The 18,905-nt window shown below is 35.3% G+C and overlaps 1 protein-coding gene across 1 annotated transcript in view; it reads left to right on the forward strand.

Annotated features, from left to right (window-relative positions):
* The window catches only part of LOC129463144 (ABC-type organic anion transporter ABCA8), a 97,378-nt gene that overhangs the window by 61,210 nt on the left and 17,263 nt on the right, over positions 1 to 18,905 (forward strand). The window contains exons 21-30 of the mRNA XM_055243690.2: positions 5,091 to 5,224; positions 5,794 to 5,931; positions 8,307 to 8,414; positions 12,324 to 12,494; positions 12,682 to 12,795; positions 14,506 to 14,625; positions 15,421 to 15,486; positions 16,342 to 16,433; positions 17,504 to 17,624; positions 18,242 to 18,359. Coding sequence (XP_055099665.1) covers positions 5,091 to 5,224; positions 5,794 to 5,931; positions 8,307 to 8,414; positions 12,324 to 12,494; positions 12,682 to 12,795; positions 14,506 to 14,625; positions 15,421 to 15,486; positions 16,342 to 16,433; positions 17,504 to 17,624; positions 18,242 to 18,359 — 1,182 coding nt within the window. The remainder of the gene's footprint in view (positions 1 to 5,090; positions 5,225 to 5,793; positions 5,932 to 8,306; positions 8,415 to 12,323; positions 12,495 to 12,681; positions 12,796 to 14,505; positions 14,626 to 15,420; positions 15,487 to 16,341; positions 16,434 to 17,503; positions 17,625 to 18,241; positions 18,360 to 18,905) is intronic.

Here is an 18,905-nt window from a genome sequence, read left to right on the forward strand (position 1 = left end):
GTTTCATTTCTTTCTGTTTGCCTTGTGTTTAGCTTGTTCCTCTCTTTTCAGTGTCTTAACACAGAAATTTCACTTACTGGTTTGAGATTTTTCTTCTTTTATTTAACATAGGTGTTTACAGCTATAAACTTCCCTCTAAGCTATGCTTTCGCTGCATAGCATAAGTTTCGGTATATCATGTTTTAATTGTCATTTATCTCAAAATATTTTCTAATTTCCCTTGTGATTTCTTTTCTGACTTACTGGTTATTTAGGAGTGGACTATTTAGTTTCCAAAAATTTGTGATTTTCTAAGTTTTTGTGGTTGCATTCTAAATTCATCCCCTGTGGTCAGAGATCATAGTTTATAAAATTTCAACCTTTTTCGATGTGTTGAGGCTTGTTTGATGTCCTTGCCTTTGGCTCATCTTGGAGGATGTTCTTTGTGCACTTGAGAAGAATCTGCATTCTGCTGTTGTGGGTGAAAATTTGTATATTTCACTTTTCAGTGCTATTTTGTATTTTGAGTCTCAAGTGCATATATGTTTATAAATGTTATAACTTCCTGCTGTTTTGACCTTGTTTTGACCCTTGTATCATTAGAAAATGTCTCTTATTATTTCTAGTAACTTTTTTGTTTTCATCTATTTTGTCTGATATTAGAAGAGCCATTCCAGTTTTCCCATGGTCTTATCTTGCATGATGTATTGTTCCACCTTCTGCTTTCAATCTATTTGTATCAATGAAATTTAATATGTGTCTCCTGTAAATTTAATTTGATATGTGTCTCCTATAAACAGTATATAGTTGGATAGTGTTTGTAAATACAATCTAACAATCTATGCCTTTTGAGTGTATTATTTTATTCACAAATCATATTTTTACTAATAATGTAGGATTTATATCTGCCAGTTTATTGTTTGTTTTCTGAATGTCTCATGTCTTTTTTGTTCCTCTATTTCTTCTTTACTGTTTTCTTTGGCATTGAATGTCTTCTAGTCTAATGATTTAATTATTTTAATGATTTTTTATTATATTTTTGAATTATGTTCTTGGTGGTTGTTTTTGGGCCTAGAATATACATCTTATTTTAATCTACTTAAAGTTTACACAGATTTAAGATTAATGTAACAAAGTCTACAAATATGTACTTACTCTCCTTTCTTCTCTCAGCTTCTTTAAAAGATATGAAATCATACTGAGTAATAATTGTACTAATGTATTGCTAGTGTAAAAACATATAGATGTGATATGTGTAATAATAACATCAAAATGGGGATGAGTGAATACAGCTATATAAGAAGAAAGAGTCTGTAGCTCATTGAAATTTTTATTTACCATTTCTTGTTCTCTTCATTTGTTCTTGTGAATTCCTATTATCATCTTATGTGATGTCCTTACTCCAATACAGCTAGGCTTCCACTTGCCTCCTTTGTGCCATTGTTTTCAAATATTTTACATATCTATATTTTACAGCCTTGGCAATAAAATTATATACATACTGCATTATACATTTGCTTTTAAAATGAGTTAATACAAGACAGGGAAAAATATGCATTATACTACCGATTATAAGTACATAGTTGTGTTTGCTGATCCTCTTTGGCCTTTTCACTTGGATTCAAATTGCCATCTGGGGTTATTTGCTTTCAATTTTAAGTATTTCTTATAAGGCAAGTCTGCTAGTAACAAATTCTTCATTTTTGTTTATCTTGGAAAAAAAGTTCTACCTTCATCAATTTTATTCTTTATTATTTTTATTTTTATAGATTTACAGGATAAAAGTACAGTTTTGCTACATGGATATATTGTGTAGTGGTGAAGTCTGGGCTTTTGGTGTAACCATCACTCAAACAGTGTACATCATACCTATGACCGCCTTCATCTTTGAAAGCTAGTTTTGCTAAGTATAAGATACTTGGCTGAATTTTTTTCAGTATTTTGAAAATGTCATTTTACTGTGTTCTGTTCTGGCTTCCTTTGTTTCTGATGAGAAATCAGCTGGGTTCTTTTTGGTGTTTCCTTACACATCACTAAGGAAACATTCTCTTTGCCTTTGTCCTCACCGTTTTTACTCTGATGTATCTGGGTTTGGATCTCTGCATACATCCTACGTGGAGTTGGTTGAACTTCTTGGATGTATAAAGTTTTTAATTAAATTTGGTAAGTTTTCAGTCATTATTTCTTCAGTGGTTGTTTTTCTCTTCCTTTATCTCTCTCCTGTCCTTCTGGTACTTCCATTGCGTATGAAATAATGTGATTAATAATGTCCCACATTTTTCTGAGGTTCTTCTTTTATTGTTGTTGTTCTTCAGGTTGCATAATCCCATTTAATATATCTTCAGGTCTGCTAATTGTTTCTGCTGATCCTTCAAATCTACTGTTGAGCTCCTTCAGTGAATTTTTCATTTCAATTATTGTACCTTCAACTCCAGAATTTCTATTTGGTTCTTTATTATTTAAAAAAACTTTTTATTGGTATAATCTATTTGATGAGACATTGTCATCATACCTTTCTTCACTTCTCTAAACATGCTTTCTTTTAGTTCTTTGAGCATACTTACAATACCTGCCTTGAAGTCTTTGTTTTTTAAGTTTGCTATCTCAGCCTTTCAAAGGCAGTTCTTGTTGCCTACCTTTTTTCCTGTATAAGGGTGACACTTTCTTATTTTTTAGCATGTTTCATAATTTTGGTTGAAAACTGGACATTTAAAGTAATAGATTGTAACAACTTTGGATAATGATCCCCAACTTGTCTTGAAGCTTGTTATTATTGTTTACTCATTTCCCCTGCTTTATACAACTCTGATGCCGTTCTTCAGAGGCATAACTTTGGCCATGTGCATTGTTCCCCTGAGATGGCAGTAGATTTAGCAGACCTTTCTCTCTTTCCCTGATCTCTCCATTAAACTGGCTAACTCTACTGGCATCACATTCAGTTGTTAGTCACCACCAGTAGCAAGCTGATTGGCCTATTGTTTTCAAAAATCCCCATATGCATAAATTGCTCCACAGTTTGATCCAATTACAGTAATTCCCTCTCATCTGAAACATTACAAGATCCCCAGCAGATGCCTGAAACCATGGATAGTACCAAACCTAATGGCCATCCATGAGAACACGTTTCTGTTCATGTTTTTTATCCACAAATTTATCGCCTTTTCCATCTTAACTAAGCACTTATCATGCACTATGGCTATAACTTTTACCGTTTGAGGTGCAACAGCAAGACTAGCATGAGTTTCTTTTTTCTTCTTCACAATTTACAGAAGAGATTTGCTCTCAGAGTAGATCTTAACCTCAGCATACAATTTTTTTTTCTTTCCTTATTAAGTCAATAACTTTCACCTTTCCACTTAAAGGAAGCAATATATGGCTTCTCTTTGACATATCCAAATTGCCAGCATTACTCCTTTTGTGCTTTGGGGCCACTATTAAGTAAAATAAGGGTTAATTGAACACAAGCACTGTGATGTCTTGACAGTTGATCTGATAACGGAGGTGGCTACTAAGTGACTAATGAGTAGGTAGCATATGCAGTGTGGACACAGAAGACAAGGGGCTGATTCATATCTTGCACAGGACAGAGTGGACAATACGAGATTTCATCTATCTGCTCAGAATACCATGCAATTTAAAACTTATACAATGTTTATTTCTGGAATTTTTCATTTTGTATTTTAGAGCTGCAGTGGACTAAAAGTAACTAAAACTGCAGAAAGTGAAACCATGGATAAGGGAGCACTGCTATAAATATGGTCTGTTTGTGGGAAAAGTCTTTGAAGCTAGTTATTGAGGTTTGTCCTGTCCACAGAAGGGCTCTTCTTAACTCTGTTTTGCTGCTCTCTCTAGTAAACTTTTAGCTGGGGTATGGTTCAACCGAGGGAACTGCAATCTCCTGCCAATTGCTTACCAACAAAATCTTGATGGTTTTTAGTGCACTCTTAGGCCTGAACTTCCCCAAACTCTGTTCCAACTAAAGTCAGTTTATTTAGGGAGAGTTTCAGCACATACGGTTCTTATGGCTTGCCGCTGCTCCTGAAACAAGAATCTCACCATTGCTTTAGAGCTGGAAGCATGGATCATGCCTGATTCTCTTGGTGTGGAGCCCCTGATTTGTGAGCAGGGTACTTAGCAGGGGTGGTGGCCTCTGGTCTTCTTAGCTTGCCTCTCCTGTCATGGAAACTCTGCCCTACACGTGAGATGGGACAAGGATGATTGTGTCCCAGTGTTTTTGGCCTCTTATTCCTAGGGTGGAGCTTCCACCTTAGGATCAGGGAATGGGTGGAGGAAGAGAACTCCAGATCTCTTAGCCACTCTTGCCTGGTATTGATCTTCTGCAATGCAGACAGATGTGGGGAAATGAGAAAAGTTGATGGGAAGCCCCTCCCATGAAGATACTATAGCCCTGAACTGGGCTTGGGGAATAAGGATCCCTGTTCTTGCCTACACCCTTTCAGAGTGAAGCTTCTATTACACAGATCTGGGAAGGAAGTAGGGAGTAGAGGGATCAGGCTGTGGCTCAAATGCCACAATTTCTCAGTGTTCTTACTGGGATTTAATACATTTTATTAAATAAACAAGTCGTCATTTTCTGTATGCTCTTAGAACAATTTCAAAACATTTTAATTTGTTGGTTTTTTAGGAATTCTTATAAGTTTTTATTGTTTTTCTGGGGAGAAGGTCTACAGAGCTCCTCACATTGCTATTCTACATGTTGTCTTCCTGTATCAAGAAAATTTTGAAAATTAATTAATAGTCTAGCAGTAGTAAAATGACTTTTAGCAAATTTGGTGGTTAATCAATGGAAGTTATCAGTATCATTAAAGCCTTATTGGTTATGGCCATTCATTGCAAGATTCTAAAAAGAAATCTATTTTGAAAGACATTTGGAACTAAAAAAATCTTTTACATTAATAATAATCATAAGCAAATAAAAATATCATGAAGGAATTCCATGAGAAATAATAGGTGTTATGTATGTTATGTAGAAAATATCCTGACAGTCCATATTACTGCATCACATAATGACATTAACTGTAATTTGACTACACAACTTGACATTAATTTTTTTAGTTTTGTGATACCTAATATCTTTAACTACACCTTAGGGGCAAGCATTGATGACTTTATACATTCTGTGGAGCACCAGAACATAGCTTTAGAAGTGGATGCATTTGGAACTAGAAATGGCACAGATGACCCATCTTATAATGGAGCCATCACAGTGTGTGGTAACGAAAAGGTATGCAGGTCTCTAATAATCTTTCTGAAAAATGTGAAAAGCTAACATAATATCAATATACTCAGGCCTCCAACTTAAGAAATAAAAATGGAAAGAAAATACTATTTTCGTTTATTACTTAGTGAATTATATTCACTGGCATAAATAATTCATATATCCATCATTGTCTACTGGCACAAACTATTAGCAAAATACGTACTATAGAATACCTACTGTCGAGACCATAGGTAAGTTCAAAAATTTCATGTTTTCCCTCAAGGATTTTATAACACATGTATTCCAAAACTTCTGTTTTGTTCTTAAACAATAAACACTGAACATATGATTCTAGCCTCAAGCAAGACATCTGGTGTCCTAAATATCAGATACATGATTTAGTTTTACTATATACATGTTTTGATTTACTTATACAGTGTTTGATTTTACTTACACAGTGTTTGGCTTTTTATTTTGATTATTTAACACCATATGAAAAACATAACCTCTTAAATTAACATGTCAAATTTTGACTTTTTTAGAGAACAAAATGAAGATATTTGAGAACTTATATCCTACTTGTTATATTTTAGAATTACAGCTTTTCGTTAGCATGCAATGCCAAAAGATTGAATTGCTTCCCAGTTCTTATGGATATTGTTAGTAATGGGCTACTTGGAATGGTTAAACCATCAGTACATATCCGAACTGAAAGAAGTACATTTTTGGAGGTAAATATATAATCTTACAATTCCTGACTCTTCTCTATCAGGAATCTCCCAGATCACCCTTTTAAGTGCTGGAATCTTGTTTTTATTGAGTAAACCACTGCATAATAAATTAACATTTGGACGCATTCTAGTTCTGCAACTTTGGAAAATCAATACCTTTTCAGAGCTTCAATTTGTTTAAAGTAAAATAAAACAAACAAAACATTTTTCAAAGAGAATATGAAGCAATAAAAACGAAATCTTACAGCACTGTGACCAGCACAAGAATAGTGAACAAATGAAACAAAGGAGAAAGAAAGGAAAGAAGGAAGGAAGAAAGGAAGGAAGGAAGGAAAGAAGGAAGGAAGGAAAGAATGAAGGCAGGAAGGAATGAACAAACGAATGAAGGAAGGAAAGAACGAAGGAAGGAACAAATGAAGGAAAGGGCTTTATTATTACTTTTAGAAATTTTACAAAAGAAATTCAAGACAAAGTTCAGGCTAGAATTTCAGACTGTCTACATTAGAATTACTGCAGATTCTTGTCAAAAATATTAATTCCCCTGACCTACTCCAGACCAATCAAACCACTTTTCCTCATGGGGGTGGTGAGAGGAGGGAATCTATTCTTAAACAAAGGTCCAAGTGATTGGAATGTATACAGCCCTTTAAGTTTAGAACCAGAATAACTATCAGTTTGCAATGATTCCTTTTTAATTATTGAATACATACATTTCTCCCTTTCAGAGAGTTCTTTGAGCACAAAGATTATGTATATTTGACACTTTATAAACACCTTGTACCTAAACCTGTAACATGATAAACATGAAACAACTTAATTGTTAAATACATAAGTGAGTGTTAGGGTCACTAAATTATCTACATCTCACTCTAGGGTTTTATAATAATGTATATGGCCAGTAATCATATACTCATGTATACATAAAATGGATCACGTATCTGTCATTCTTTTAAATTTATTTTTAGAGGCAGGGTCTCGCTCCGCCACCTGCCTGGAGTGCAGTGGCAGGATCATAGCTCACTGTAACCTCAAACTCCTGGGCTCAAGAGATCTTCTGATGCTGGCCTCCCAAAGTGCTGGGATTACAGGTGTGAGTCACTGCACCCAGCTGCCATTATCATTTTCATATGGTCCAGCAAGATCTTCAGTTTCCTTCTCACACCATATCTCACTGTGTATCAGGAAGTAAAACTTCCTTTCATTAAGGATGTGTGAGAAACTTAATCATTAAAGTAAATGATTTTAGGGACCCACCAAGTATTAATTAATTTTGGAATATATGCTATGGTTCACTTCATTAACATTTTGTGACTGTGAAGACCTTTTAATTTTCTGGTTTCTGAGAGCAGTATACAATAATTGGGCAAATTGCCTCAGACTTCTATCTATCAAGATATCCTGTTTCAACTAGAATTAATTAGATACCAACTAGCTCAGCTGACTTTGTATTTATGTGCCCGATATAGTCACTTTAACCAATATCCCCAGAAACTCATTTTATTCCCTATTCTACTTTACCTGCACATTGCCCCCAAGTCAGAGTTTCCCAGATTTTCAGAACTTGCTTCTATCCTGCGCAAAGTCAATAGATTGGCCACTAAGTATTGACCCTACCCAGTACTCAGGACATTCTGGAAGCATCCAGACAATAAGCTATAACCTTACCGTCTATGGTTAGCAAGTGTCTTTCTGGTGACCAAGCTGAAGACCACCAGGCTCTGGTTAGAACTTTCTTCAGTAATGTGTTTAATCAAAGAAGCAACTATGTGAATCATGAAAATAACATGGGACTGGCTTTCAAGAGAGTTTGTGATCTTTTATCCTTAAAGATTGTTACAAACAGGAGTAACAACAGATGGAACTAGGGCAAAGATTTTCTTGGTGATTTTGCTCTCCCTTGTAGTACTTTATCTCTACTTTTGCATCCTCAACCAATATTTATGTGGTCTCATGATGTACCTAAAAAACTAACTTATTATCACTGTACCCATAAAATGTCAGGTATTTTTTGAGTCAAGCTGTCACATTTGAGATAAAGATCAGCTAAGAAATTGAATGTGTCAACTGTAAATTATAATGTATTATTTAGCACCAAAATAAATTTTAGAATCATAAGGCAAGAAAAGAGAAAAATCTTATTCTTACTATTTTCCAAATGTTATCAGTGCATTCATCTTTTCAATCACTTATCTGTAAATTTGAGTATAAAGCCAAAAGTTAAGTGTCAAAACTGGAAAGATAATGAAGGAGTCTGGGAATCTCAAAAGGGACCTAAGGCAGAATTGTTAAACTTAGTCTAAAATTTTAAAAATGTATTCCAGAAAATTAACTTTAAATTTCTTCATTCAGTTCATTGTATTCTTTGGGTTTTGCAGAATGGACAGGACAATCCGATCGGATTCCTGGCATATATCATGTTCTGGCTGGTTTTAACATCGAGTTGCCCACCTTACATTGCCATGAGCAGCATCGATGATTATAAGGTAATAATGAGTAATTGCAACTTCCATTATTTTGCGTAATTGAAAGCAGAAGGTAATTTTACAGGATTTTTCATAAGAATATTTCTACGTGCTTAATTGAACAGCCAATTCAGACATAAATTCTAAGTTATAAAAATAAAAGAAAGTTTTATATGTTGAAATATATAGATAAATAGGTAATAGAGAATTATTCTGAACTTTATCTGGATATTCCAACAAACTAGAATAGACAAACCAACTCTGAAAAAAAAAGCAAAGCTGGAAAATATGCTTCTGACTTCAAGGCTCACTACAAACTTGTAGTAATTAAGAATGTGTTGTATTAATTAAGAATAATTATGTAGATATTTTAAATGAAATAGACATTTCAGAAATAAACCCACACATATATCAATTGATTTTCAATAAAATTACCAAATAACTTAAATGGGGGTAAGATTAGACTTTTCAACAAATTGTGGTGGAACAAGTTGGTATCATTCTGAAAAGAAAAATGTTCTTAACATCCATCACATGCACAAAATTAATTTGAAATGAATCACAGATCTTGTGATAGGCAATATTTTTTGGATGGGGAAGAAGAAGCATATGGTATTTTAAAAAAGATAACTTGAACTTCATCAAAGTTAAAAGCTTCTGCTCTTTGTAAAACACCAATAAAAAATAAAAGGCGGCCGAGCTTGGTGGCTCACGCCTGTAATCTCAGCACTTTGGGAATCTGAGGTGGGCGGATCACCTGAAGTCAGGAGTTTGACACCAGCCTGGCCAACGTGGCAAAAACCCGTCTCTACTAAAAATACAAAAATTAGCTGGGTGTGGTGGTGCATGCCTGTGATCTCAGCTACTCAGGAGGCTGAGGCAGGAGAATCACTTGAACCTGGACTGTGGAGGATGCAGTGAGCTGAGATTGTGCCACTGCACTCCAGCCTGGGCAACAGACCGAGACTCCATCTCAAAAAATAAATTAACTAATTTAAAAATAAAATAAAAGGCAAGCCACAGGCTAGGAGAAAAATAATCACAATACTTATATATGTGACAAAGATTTGTATCAAGAATATGTAAAGAACTCTCATTCCTCTGTAATGGAAGATAACCTAATTTTTAAAATGGACAAAGTATTTGTATATATACTTTACCAAAGAAGATGTACAGATGGAAAATACTCCCATGAAAAGATAGTTAATGTCATGAGTAATCAGGAAAATAGCCTCAATGAGATAGCTCTACACACTCAATAAAACTAATAATGTTAGAATGACCAACACTATCAAGAGTTTATGAGGATGTGGAGAAACTGGAACTCTCATGCATTGTGGGTGGGATTGTAAATTGCACAATCACTTTGCAAAATAATTTGGCTGTTTCTTATAAAGTTAAAAATATGCTTATTGTTATAACCTAGCAATTCTTCTCCTAAGTATTTACTCAAAAGAAGAAAAAACATCTTTCCACATAAACACTTGAGCATTAATGTTCTGAATAGCATTAATCATAACAGCCAACAACTTGAAATGACCCAAGTGTACCCCAAGCAGTGAACTGATAAACAAATTCTGATATAGCCATACAATGGAATACTATTCAGCAGTATAACAGAAGGAACTTGATAAATGCACCAACACAGGTGAGTCTCAGAACCATTACACTGAGGGAATGATAACCACAAATAATTAGGTACTTTTAATTAGGATGATTTAATTTATATAATATTCTTAGAAAGGTAAAATTAATCTATAGTGACAGAAGGCAGGCTCGGAGTGTGGGGGGGTCACTCGTAACCAGTGGTAAAGGCTATCGACTGCAAAGGATCATGGGAGATGTCAGGGGTTGTTCTACACCTTGCCTGTGATTGTGGTACAGAAACATATGCATTCATCAGACCTCATTCAACTATATACTTAATATGGGTACTTTTTCTTGTTTGAGAATTATACCCCCCAAAATTAAAAAGAGATTGTTGAAATAAAAGGAAATGATATTTTTGGAAATGCGAGATCTTGAAAAGATAAAGAGAAAACTTCAATATTGAACTGACACCTTACAAATGTTTATTTACAGACATTCATTAATCCAAACGAATCTATAATATATTTACAAATTACCTGAGCGTCTTGTTGAAAAGATAATTCCAATTCAGTAGTTCTGCAGTGGAGCCAGATTTTGAGTGGCAATCTTAGGTGGTGAATTTATATGATTTATAATAACCCAGGCCAACTCCCATTTTTGTGACTTTATGGGAATAGCCTATGAAACCTTGTGTAAGCATCTCTACTGTGTCATCTTCATCTGTTTTGTTTTTTCTCTCTGTCTCTATTGCCCACAAAAAGAGTGTATGATTTATGTAACGTTCCCTTTTCATGTGGAACATGCAGGAATCTCAAGAAATTCTGTTTACTAGTTTGACGTAACTATAAGTCTTTCTGGTGTTAACATAATCCAAACTTTAAAACTTCCTCCATAGGAAACATGAACACTTTCTTTGGCTTTTGTGATGCCACAATTTCACCATGTTTATCCTAAGACTGTTCATTGTTTGTCTCCTTTGGAGATTCTCATTACTCTATGTAACCTTTAAATTTCGGAAATCCTCAGATATTGGCCCTTGGCTGTCTTCTCATGTTAGATACCATTCAGTCTTAGGCAAACCCATCTAGCTGTATGGCTTCGAATCCCCTCTACCAGCTGGTCACTCCCAGATCTGACTCTACCTCAGATCTCTAATCGTATCTAATTTGACCTCCAATGTTGATAGAAACTCCCTTCTCAGCATTTCCACAGTAGGCAACACAGATGTCTCAAGTTTCTTGCTTCCAAAACTGAACTGAATGTAGAGCTATTTGAATGTATTCCCCCCTCGCTACTTTCTCCATATATAGCAGCACCACATGCTCAGTCATTTCCTAAAGATCCAAAAATCATCCTTCTCTTGCCTCTAATATGTTGAGTCAGTCATCAATTCCTTACCAATTCAACTACCTGCATAGACCTGTGTCTGATGTTGTGAGGTTCTGATATGATCTTTAGGTCAAATTACGTCTCAGGCAGGAGCATCATTTAGCTCATCAAAGCCCATCAACAAATGAATTTAAGTATTTTTTAAAAGAAAAAAATGCACAACTGTTAATAGTTTAATATGCAAACCTATTGATTGTACTGAAAACCACATCACTTCATAAGTAGTTTTAAAACATGTAATTTGGTATGTTTATTTAGGGAATGACAAATAATGTAAAATACATTTACATTTCTAAATGTATTTATATTTACGTAGATACACATAAATATTTGAATCAGTGATAAATATTTGAATGTGGACTATGGCAGAACAACCCAATTTCTTTTATTCCAATTAAAGGATAAAGCAATTATATATGTGTGTGTGTGTGTATATATGGAGTGTGTATATATATGTGTGTGTATATAAAATAAACACACACATATATACACACTCCATATATATACACATATATATATATAGATATATATATACGTGTGTGTATATATATCCATATATATATATTATATATATGGGGGAGAGAAAAGAGAGAGAGAGGAATCACTGTGATGAGAAGGTAGTTGTTTAAGGGAATAAACCGTCCATCCCATTCACCCCTACCCCCCTGTAAGTCATTAAATCACTGTTTTGTTTGCTGCAGTGTTCATGCTTTGATCATTCTAAGGTCTTCTTTTACATATTTCTACAAGATGTGTGATGAACATCAATGTAGTTCATTAAAGCAGCAGACTGGTTATTTATGTTTGTAACTATCCACATCCCTTAGTCCAGATTACATTTGTAGACATAATCTAGAATTGTTACAAATAAAGATTTTGCTTGAATAGTTCCTTGCATAATCCACATTTTCTTAAGCCACAGACTTTGTATCTTTGCTGTCTCCTAATTAGAATAGAGCTCGGTCCCAGCTACGGATTTCCGGACTCTCCCCTTCTGCTTACTGGTTTGGGCAGGCGCTGGTGGATGTTTCCCTGTACTTCTTGGTCTTCGTTTTTATATATTTAATGAGCTACATTTCAAATTTCGAAGACATGCTACTTACAATAATTCATATTATTCAAGTAAGTGACAATATTCACAATATCATTGTGTGACTTAATTTGAAATTTTGGAATATTTCTATCAATATTTATATGGTTATAAATTAAAGAACTATAAAATCCTGGGCTATGACAATGTTCTGAATCCTAAATGTTTTCCTTGATTGCATTTGTATTTAACTAAGCTTCACATTCCTGTTGATTTTAGATCCCATGTGCTGTTGGTTATTCCTTTTCCCTCATCTTCATGACATACGTGATTTCCTTCATCTTTCGCAAGGGGAGAAAAAATAGTGGCATTTGGTCATTTTGTTTCTATGTTGTAAGTATATTTATTGTGGATGTATACTGTATCTATTTAATATACAATTCTGAGCTAATCCTTTAAATTTTGCCCTCTGTAGGATGATAATATTATGGTCTATAATAAACACAAGATTACAAATTCAGTTACTGACATGGTTAAAACTAGAAATTACTTCACCAAACTCCCTAATAAGAATTAATTCCATAAAGCCTCTCTTCTTTTGTCTAAATTAGGAGGAAAAATATGTAAAATTTAAGAGTGTCTATTCTAATTTCCTATGATTTCAGGATGCCAAAAATTAAATTATTAATTCAATAAATAATTGTTGACTTCTGCAGTGTGTCCAAGTTAAGATTGATAATGGAAGGAAAGAGATTAAATGGACAGTTTCAATCCTGAAAGAGCTCTCAAAAGATAAACAGATGAGTAAGCAGCCACTTATTAAAACAGTCACGAGTTATTTTCCATCTTAAGAGTCTATTATACAACTGAATAATAAAGAAGTCCATGAAAAACAGATAAGGGAGAGATTCATTGTGAAAATGAAAGCAGAGACTTCTTTTAAAAGGTGAAATCTGAAAAAGAGTAAGATTTCAGCTGAGAGAAGTACGAGGTGCAAATAGAAATAATGAACAGGAACCTAGCAGAGGAAAAGCCCAAGCTGATCCTAGGAACTGGTAATAATCTCGCCTAAATATAGACAAAAAACAAGGTGCACAATGGCCGTGGTCCTAGTTATGACAAAAAATAAAATCATGGCTGTCCTTAAATGATGTGCTCAAGAATTTAAAAGCTTATAGTGCAGAACAGAAATAAGATTAGAGATAAACTTGTAGGAAGAATACTTTGATAGCTATAAAGATGATGGTTTGGAAGACAGAGAAATTAGAAGTACAAAAACTTTTAAGCAGTCATTGCAGTGTATTAGAAGGTAAAAGATGAGGGCTTCCAGTGTACCTATCACTTTCTGTTATCCCTGCATTTTGTATTTTAGTACTTCTGCTTAAGCCATTCCATGTTGTTAAATGCTTCTATTTCCCCATTGGTATAGTTACCAAAAGTCTTACCTTTCATTTTTGTTGTTTTATTCCTGTTAGATATCAATTTCAATTTTTCCTTTGATTTTTGCTATTCTACTTTTATTTTTTAAAGTTTATTTACTTTAATTAAAATATTATATATATGGGTGCTGGGTGTGTCTTATACCTGTAACCCTAGCACTTTGGAAGGCCTAGGTTAGTGGATCACTTGAGCCCAAGAGTTCAAGACCAGCCTGAGCAACACAGTGAAACCCCATCTCTACTAAAAATACAAAAATATTAGCTGGGCATGTTGGCATGCACCTGTAGTCCCAGCTATCCGAGAGTCTGAGGGAGGAAGATCACTCGAGCCCAGGAGTTTGAGGCTGCAGTGAGCCATGATCACGCTACTGCACTTCTACCTGGGCAACAGAGCAAAACTCCATCTCAAAAAAGAAAAATAAAAAACAGAGAAAAAAATTCTACTAACACATCCTAGATTTATCAAGTGATACCTCATTTGTGAAACTCTAGGCCAGAGGAATTTGGCTAAGTCACTAAAATAAACTGTTAGTGGGGATGTACTGATTTCAGCTGGGTTTGCGAGATTGGAGTTGAAATTAGTAATATCTTCAAGATGAGCCATCTTGATTTGGAACTTACACTGAAATTCAGAGTGATTAACCTTCGTATTTGCTTTTTTTAGATCACTGTATTCTCTGTGGCTGAATTTGCGTTCAATATCTTTGAAAGTGATATTCCATTTATCTTCACTTTTTTAATACCACCTGCCACAATGATTGGCTGTTTGTTCTTATCTTCTCATGTAAGTAATGACACAGTTGGTCTCAGTCCTCTGAAACTCATGACCAATTGTGAAGCTTTGCCCAATGTTGAAGGTCTACTACAACATGTTTAAAGTGCATGGGGTTCAAAGATTTCTACCTCATGGAATCCAGTTGATTTTCTTCCAGATAAAACAATATGTTCAGGCTGACTGGTAATGGAAAATTTGGTCCTGGTTAATATATGGGAAGGAAGGGTAAGGGGTGGTGGGAAACAGTAGTCCTTATACTCATGTGGGGCCTTATTTCCTCCTTGATATGCTTGGCTTTAGAAGGAAGCAAATGAAATGTCCCTAATCTTTGGGATTTCAGAATTCTAAAGAAGCACCCAATATAAACAAAGTCCTTTTCTCTGGCTGACTGATACCTATGCTTCTGCAAAAGGAAGGAAGCTACAGTACATGAGTAAAGAGGTATCTATGGGAAGGGGAAAGAAAGAGAAGGGGCCCCACAAAGAGAAACGATGGACACAGGAAGGTGTGAAGTCCTGTGTGAGAAGAATAAACACTGTCTCTCACTGTTTGGGGAGGTTAGCACGGATCTCCAGGATTCTCTCGCCAGGTGATTAGTAATTGATAAATCCTATTGCTTCAAACAAAAGCTCATAGACCTTGGGAGGAAGGAAGACAGCCCCTTGCTATACACTTTAGAAAGGACACTTAGGTGATACTCATGGTCAAATGTTAGCAGGGCTGTTTAGGGCCAATTCACATATATGTGGACAAAATCCAGGAAACAACAAACTCCCTGTTTAGCAATTGTCTTTTCTTTTGCAGCTTCTCTTTTCTTCTCTCTTTTCTGAAGAACGAATGGATGTACAGCCATTTCTGGTATTCCTAATTGTAAGAACCCACTCTTCTTTAAAAATTATCGCTTTTTACTAAATTTAATAATTTTCATTTCTATACACACTGTGAAACTTTTTTTATTAAGGTAGAGATATAGGTATCTATAGCCCAAGGAGATATAATGCTTGTAAAATCTGGAACAATTATTTTTACAAAGATCAAATGACTAGGTAATGTGCCTCCCAAATTTTAAGGACTCTGTACAACTGTTAGAGTAGATGAGAAAGTAATAATATCACATAACTATAGTTGTTTCCTATGTTTCTATAAAAAAAAGATTGAAAATGAACTTGAGAATGATGGTTTCCAGCTTCATCCATGTCCCTACAAAGGACATGAACTCATCATTTTTTAGGGCTGCATAGTATTCCATGGTGTATACGTGCCACTTTTTCTTAATCCAGTCTATCATTGTTGGACATTTGGGTTGGTTCCAAGTCTTCATAGTTGGGAATTGAACAATGAGAACACATGGACACAGGAAGGGGAACATCACACACTGGGGCCTGTTGTGGGGTGGGGGGAGGGGGGAGGGATAGCATTTGGAGATATACCTAATGTTAAATGACGAGTTACTGGATGCAGCACACCAACATGGCACATGTATACATATGTAACTAACCTGCACATTGTGCACATGTACCCTAAAACTTAAAGTATAATAAAAAATAAAAAGAAAAAAAAGAAAATGAACTTGATAGTTTCATAATTTGCTGGATGTGTTATTAGGAGTTTGTAATTATTTCACTGCATGTATTTTTGTAGAAGTTCAGTTATTTATTAGTACATCTCTGATATTGAACAATTATCTTTTTATGTTTCTAATTGTGCATCTCTCTTTATTCCTAGCCTTTCCTTCATTTTATCATTTTTCTTTTTACTCTTCGATGTCTGGAATGGAAGTTTGGAAAGCAATCAATGAGAAAGGATCCTTTCTTTAGGTTGGAAAAACAAATCAGATTTTTATTTTGTTGATCAATATCGTAAAATATTTTTCATGCATAAATCAATTCATTAACAAAGAGGTGCCGTTGTGCTAGAATAGGCTGGAGTAGGAACCATGTGCCCATACAAATAATACAGATCCAGATACCTAAACCCAAGAAGATTATGATCTAGTGGAAGAAGCAGACCTGAAACATGGAGTATTAAGGCTCTATCTAACACTATCCACAGTGGAGCACTGGGGAAAGTTAAGTGTGGCCGGTCCCATCTAACAAACAATATATTGCCAGTTGAATAAATGCCATTCATCCAGGAGGAAGGAACAGAATGATCCACTGGCCAAGGACAGCAATAGCTGTGTTCTTTTCCTGGTAGTGAGCATCCCAGCCAGTGGATCACAGACTGGTTCAGTTATTAATGGGACTTAAAAGCTGAGACTATTTTTGGCACCATACAAAGAAGAGCGACCATAAGCATCTTGCTCTCTCTGTGTCTCCCATACCACATCAGTTTCATCTTTTGCTACTACAGAAAGTTGGATGGGAGACTGCCAAGATGAAAGCAGACCTTTAATACATCTTCTGAGATCAGTATGAAGGAGGCACTCTAGGGAAGAGAGACTAGAATAAGTATATCCTGGATATGATCAGACTTAGAATGGAAAGGAAAAGCCAATATGCCACATATTCCGAAGAAATGAGAGATCAAGCATCTAACTTGTATTTTGCTAGAAACTCCTGATTACAAATATTCTGGCCCATTTTCCCCATGAAAACATAATGATGTCAACATGGTGGTATCAAAGCTAGGGTTCCCAGAAAAATTACTTCATTGGGTTATGATATAAAAATTCTTTGTCAGCTATTAGGTTTCAAGTTGATATTGAAAAAAACATATTTCTATAGATAAGATAAGCAAGGAAGTTGTAAGGGGATGGGAGTTGTGAAGGGAGATTATGATGGTTTGTTAATTGCTCGTACTACTCAAACATACGCTTTAAAGAATGCAACTTTTGATACAAAGATGAAAGCCAGAAATCAATATTAATGGATGGTTTTGATTCTAGAATTTCTCCAAGAAGTAGTGATGTGTGTCAAAATCCAGAAGAACCAGAAGGAGAAGATGAAGATGTTCAGATGGAAAGAGTGAGAACAGCAAATGCTTTGAATTCTACTAATTTTGATGAGGTAAAACATAACACAAAGGTTTTTTTATTAGTCAATCTACCAGTCTAATTCTCTAATGATTTTGAGTTTCTCTATTCCTTACAAATGAGGATCACTATTTTAGTAGGTAGTCGCCATTTTTACAATTAAATGAGCAGACTAAAAGTCACGTTAACTCTTTTGTTCTTCTTAGAATAAATTAAAAATAGAGTGCAATAGAAATTATTAAAGCCAAGAAAGAATTTCAGAAACTGAGCTAAGCAGCAAACATCATTGCTTGTTGGAGAAAGTGCACAGTACAAATTCAGGATCAGGTCCAGCCCACAGCATTTGTTTTGTTGTCTGAGGATAATCAGTGCTTCTCTAAGTTTCATTGCCCCTGTTTATTCTGAAAGGACAGTCAAGCTGTATAAAATACTGTGATCCCAAAAAAACCGCCTTTGTAGGAGAGGAAAATGACAGTCTCTCCTCTCCAAAACCAAGGGTTAGGATAGGGGCCAAGGAGCATGTCACCAAATAGAAGGTCTTCTTTGATGCATGGCTGGGGCAACAAAGGGTCCAACCAATGGGAAGATGGAATTTTGTTTCAAAGCTAATGGAAAGAATTAAGGTCTGACATAACTTCTTGTCATTTACAGAAGCCAGTCATCACTGCCAGCTGTCTACGCAAGGAGTATGCAGGGAAGAGGAAAGGCTGTTTTTCCAAGAGGAAGAATAAGATAGCCCTGAGAAATGTCTCCTTCTGTGTTAGAAAAGGTTGGCCATGGGGATTTTCCGCTGCTGGCTCAGAGCCCTCTTTAGAGGTTCCTGGTTCCTAATGAGCATTATTCTGGACACCACCTCTTGGTTCACATGCAGACCCAGAGGAGAATGACAATGACAGTTTCCTTTATATGTTTTATTTCTAACTTAAATTAACTCACCTCACGAAGAGGAGCCTAGTCACATCTACAACTAAACCATAAACTCTCTAATAAGATGAACTTTTGAAGTAATAACATTTCTATTAAATGAACACAATTGATTTCCTAATGTTCATTGTTTTTCACAAGAGAACCGACAAGATGTGCTAGCGCACTCTGAAGGCTTGGCCAGCAAGTGTTAGATGACCTCAGTTTGTGCCATTATTGCACCAAGGTTAGGATCACAGGAGACAGAATTTGACACACTTGGCTTCCAAGAGTGGTTTTGCCACTTTCCATCAGTGTGACTTTGCACAGGTAACCCCATCATTGAGAGCTTCTGCCCCAACTACATAAGAAGGGGCGAAAATAACAACTTCTCAGGGTGGTTGTGACAATT

This window comes from Symphalangus syndactylus, chromosome 14 (genome assembly GCF_028878055.3).
Source record: "Symphalangus syndactylus isolate Jambi chromosome 14, NHGRI_mSymSyn1-v2.1_pri, whole genome shotgun sequence".
NCBI classification, from domain to species: domain Eukaryota; kingdom Metazoa; phylum Chordata; class Mammalia; order Primates; family Hylobatidae; genus Symphalangus; species Symphalangus syndactylus.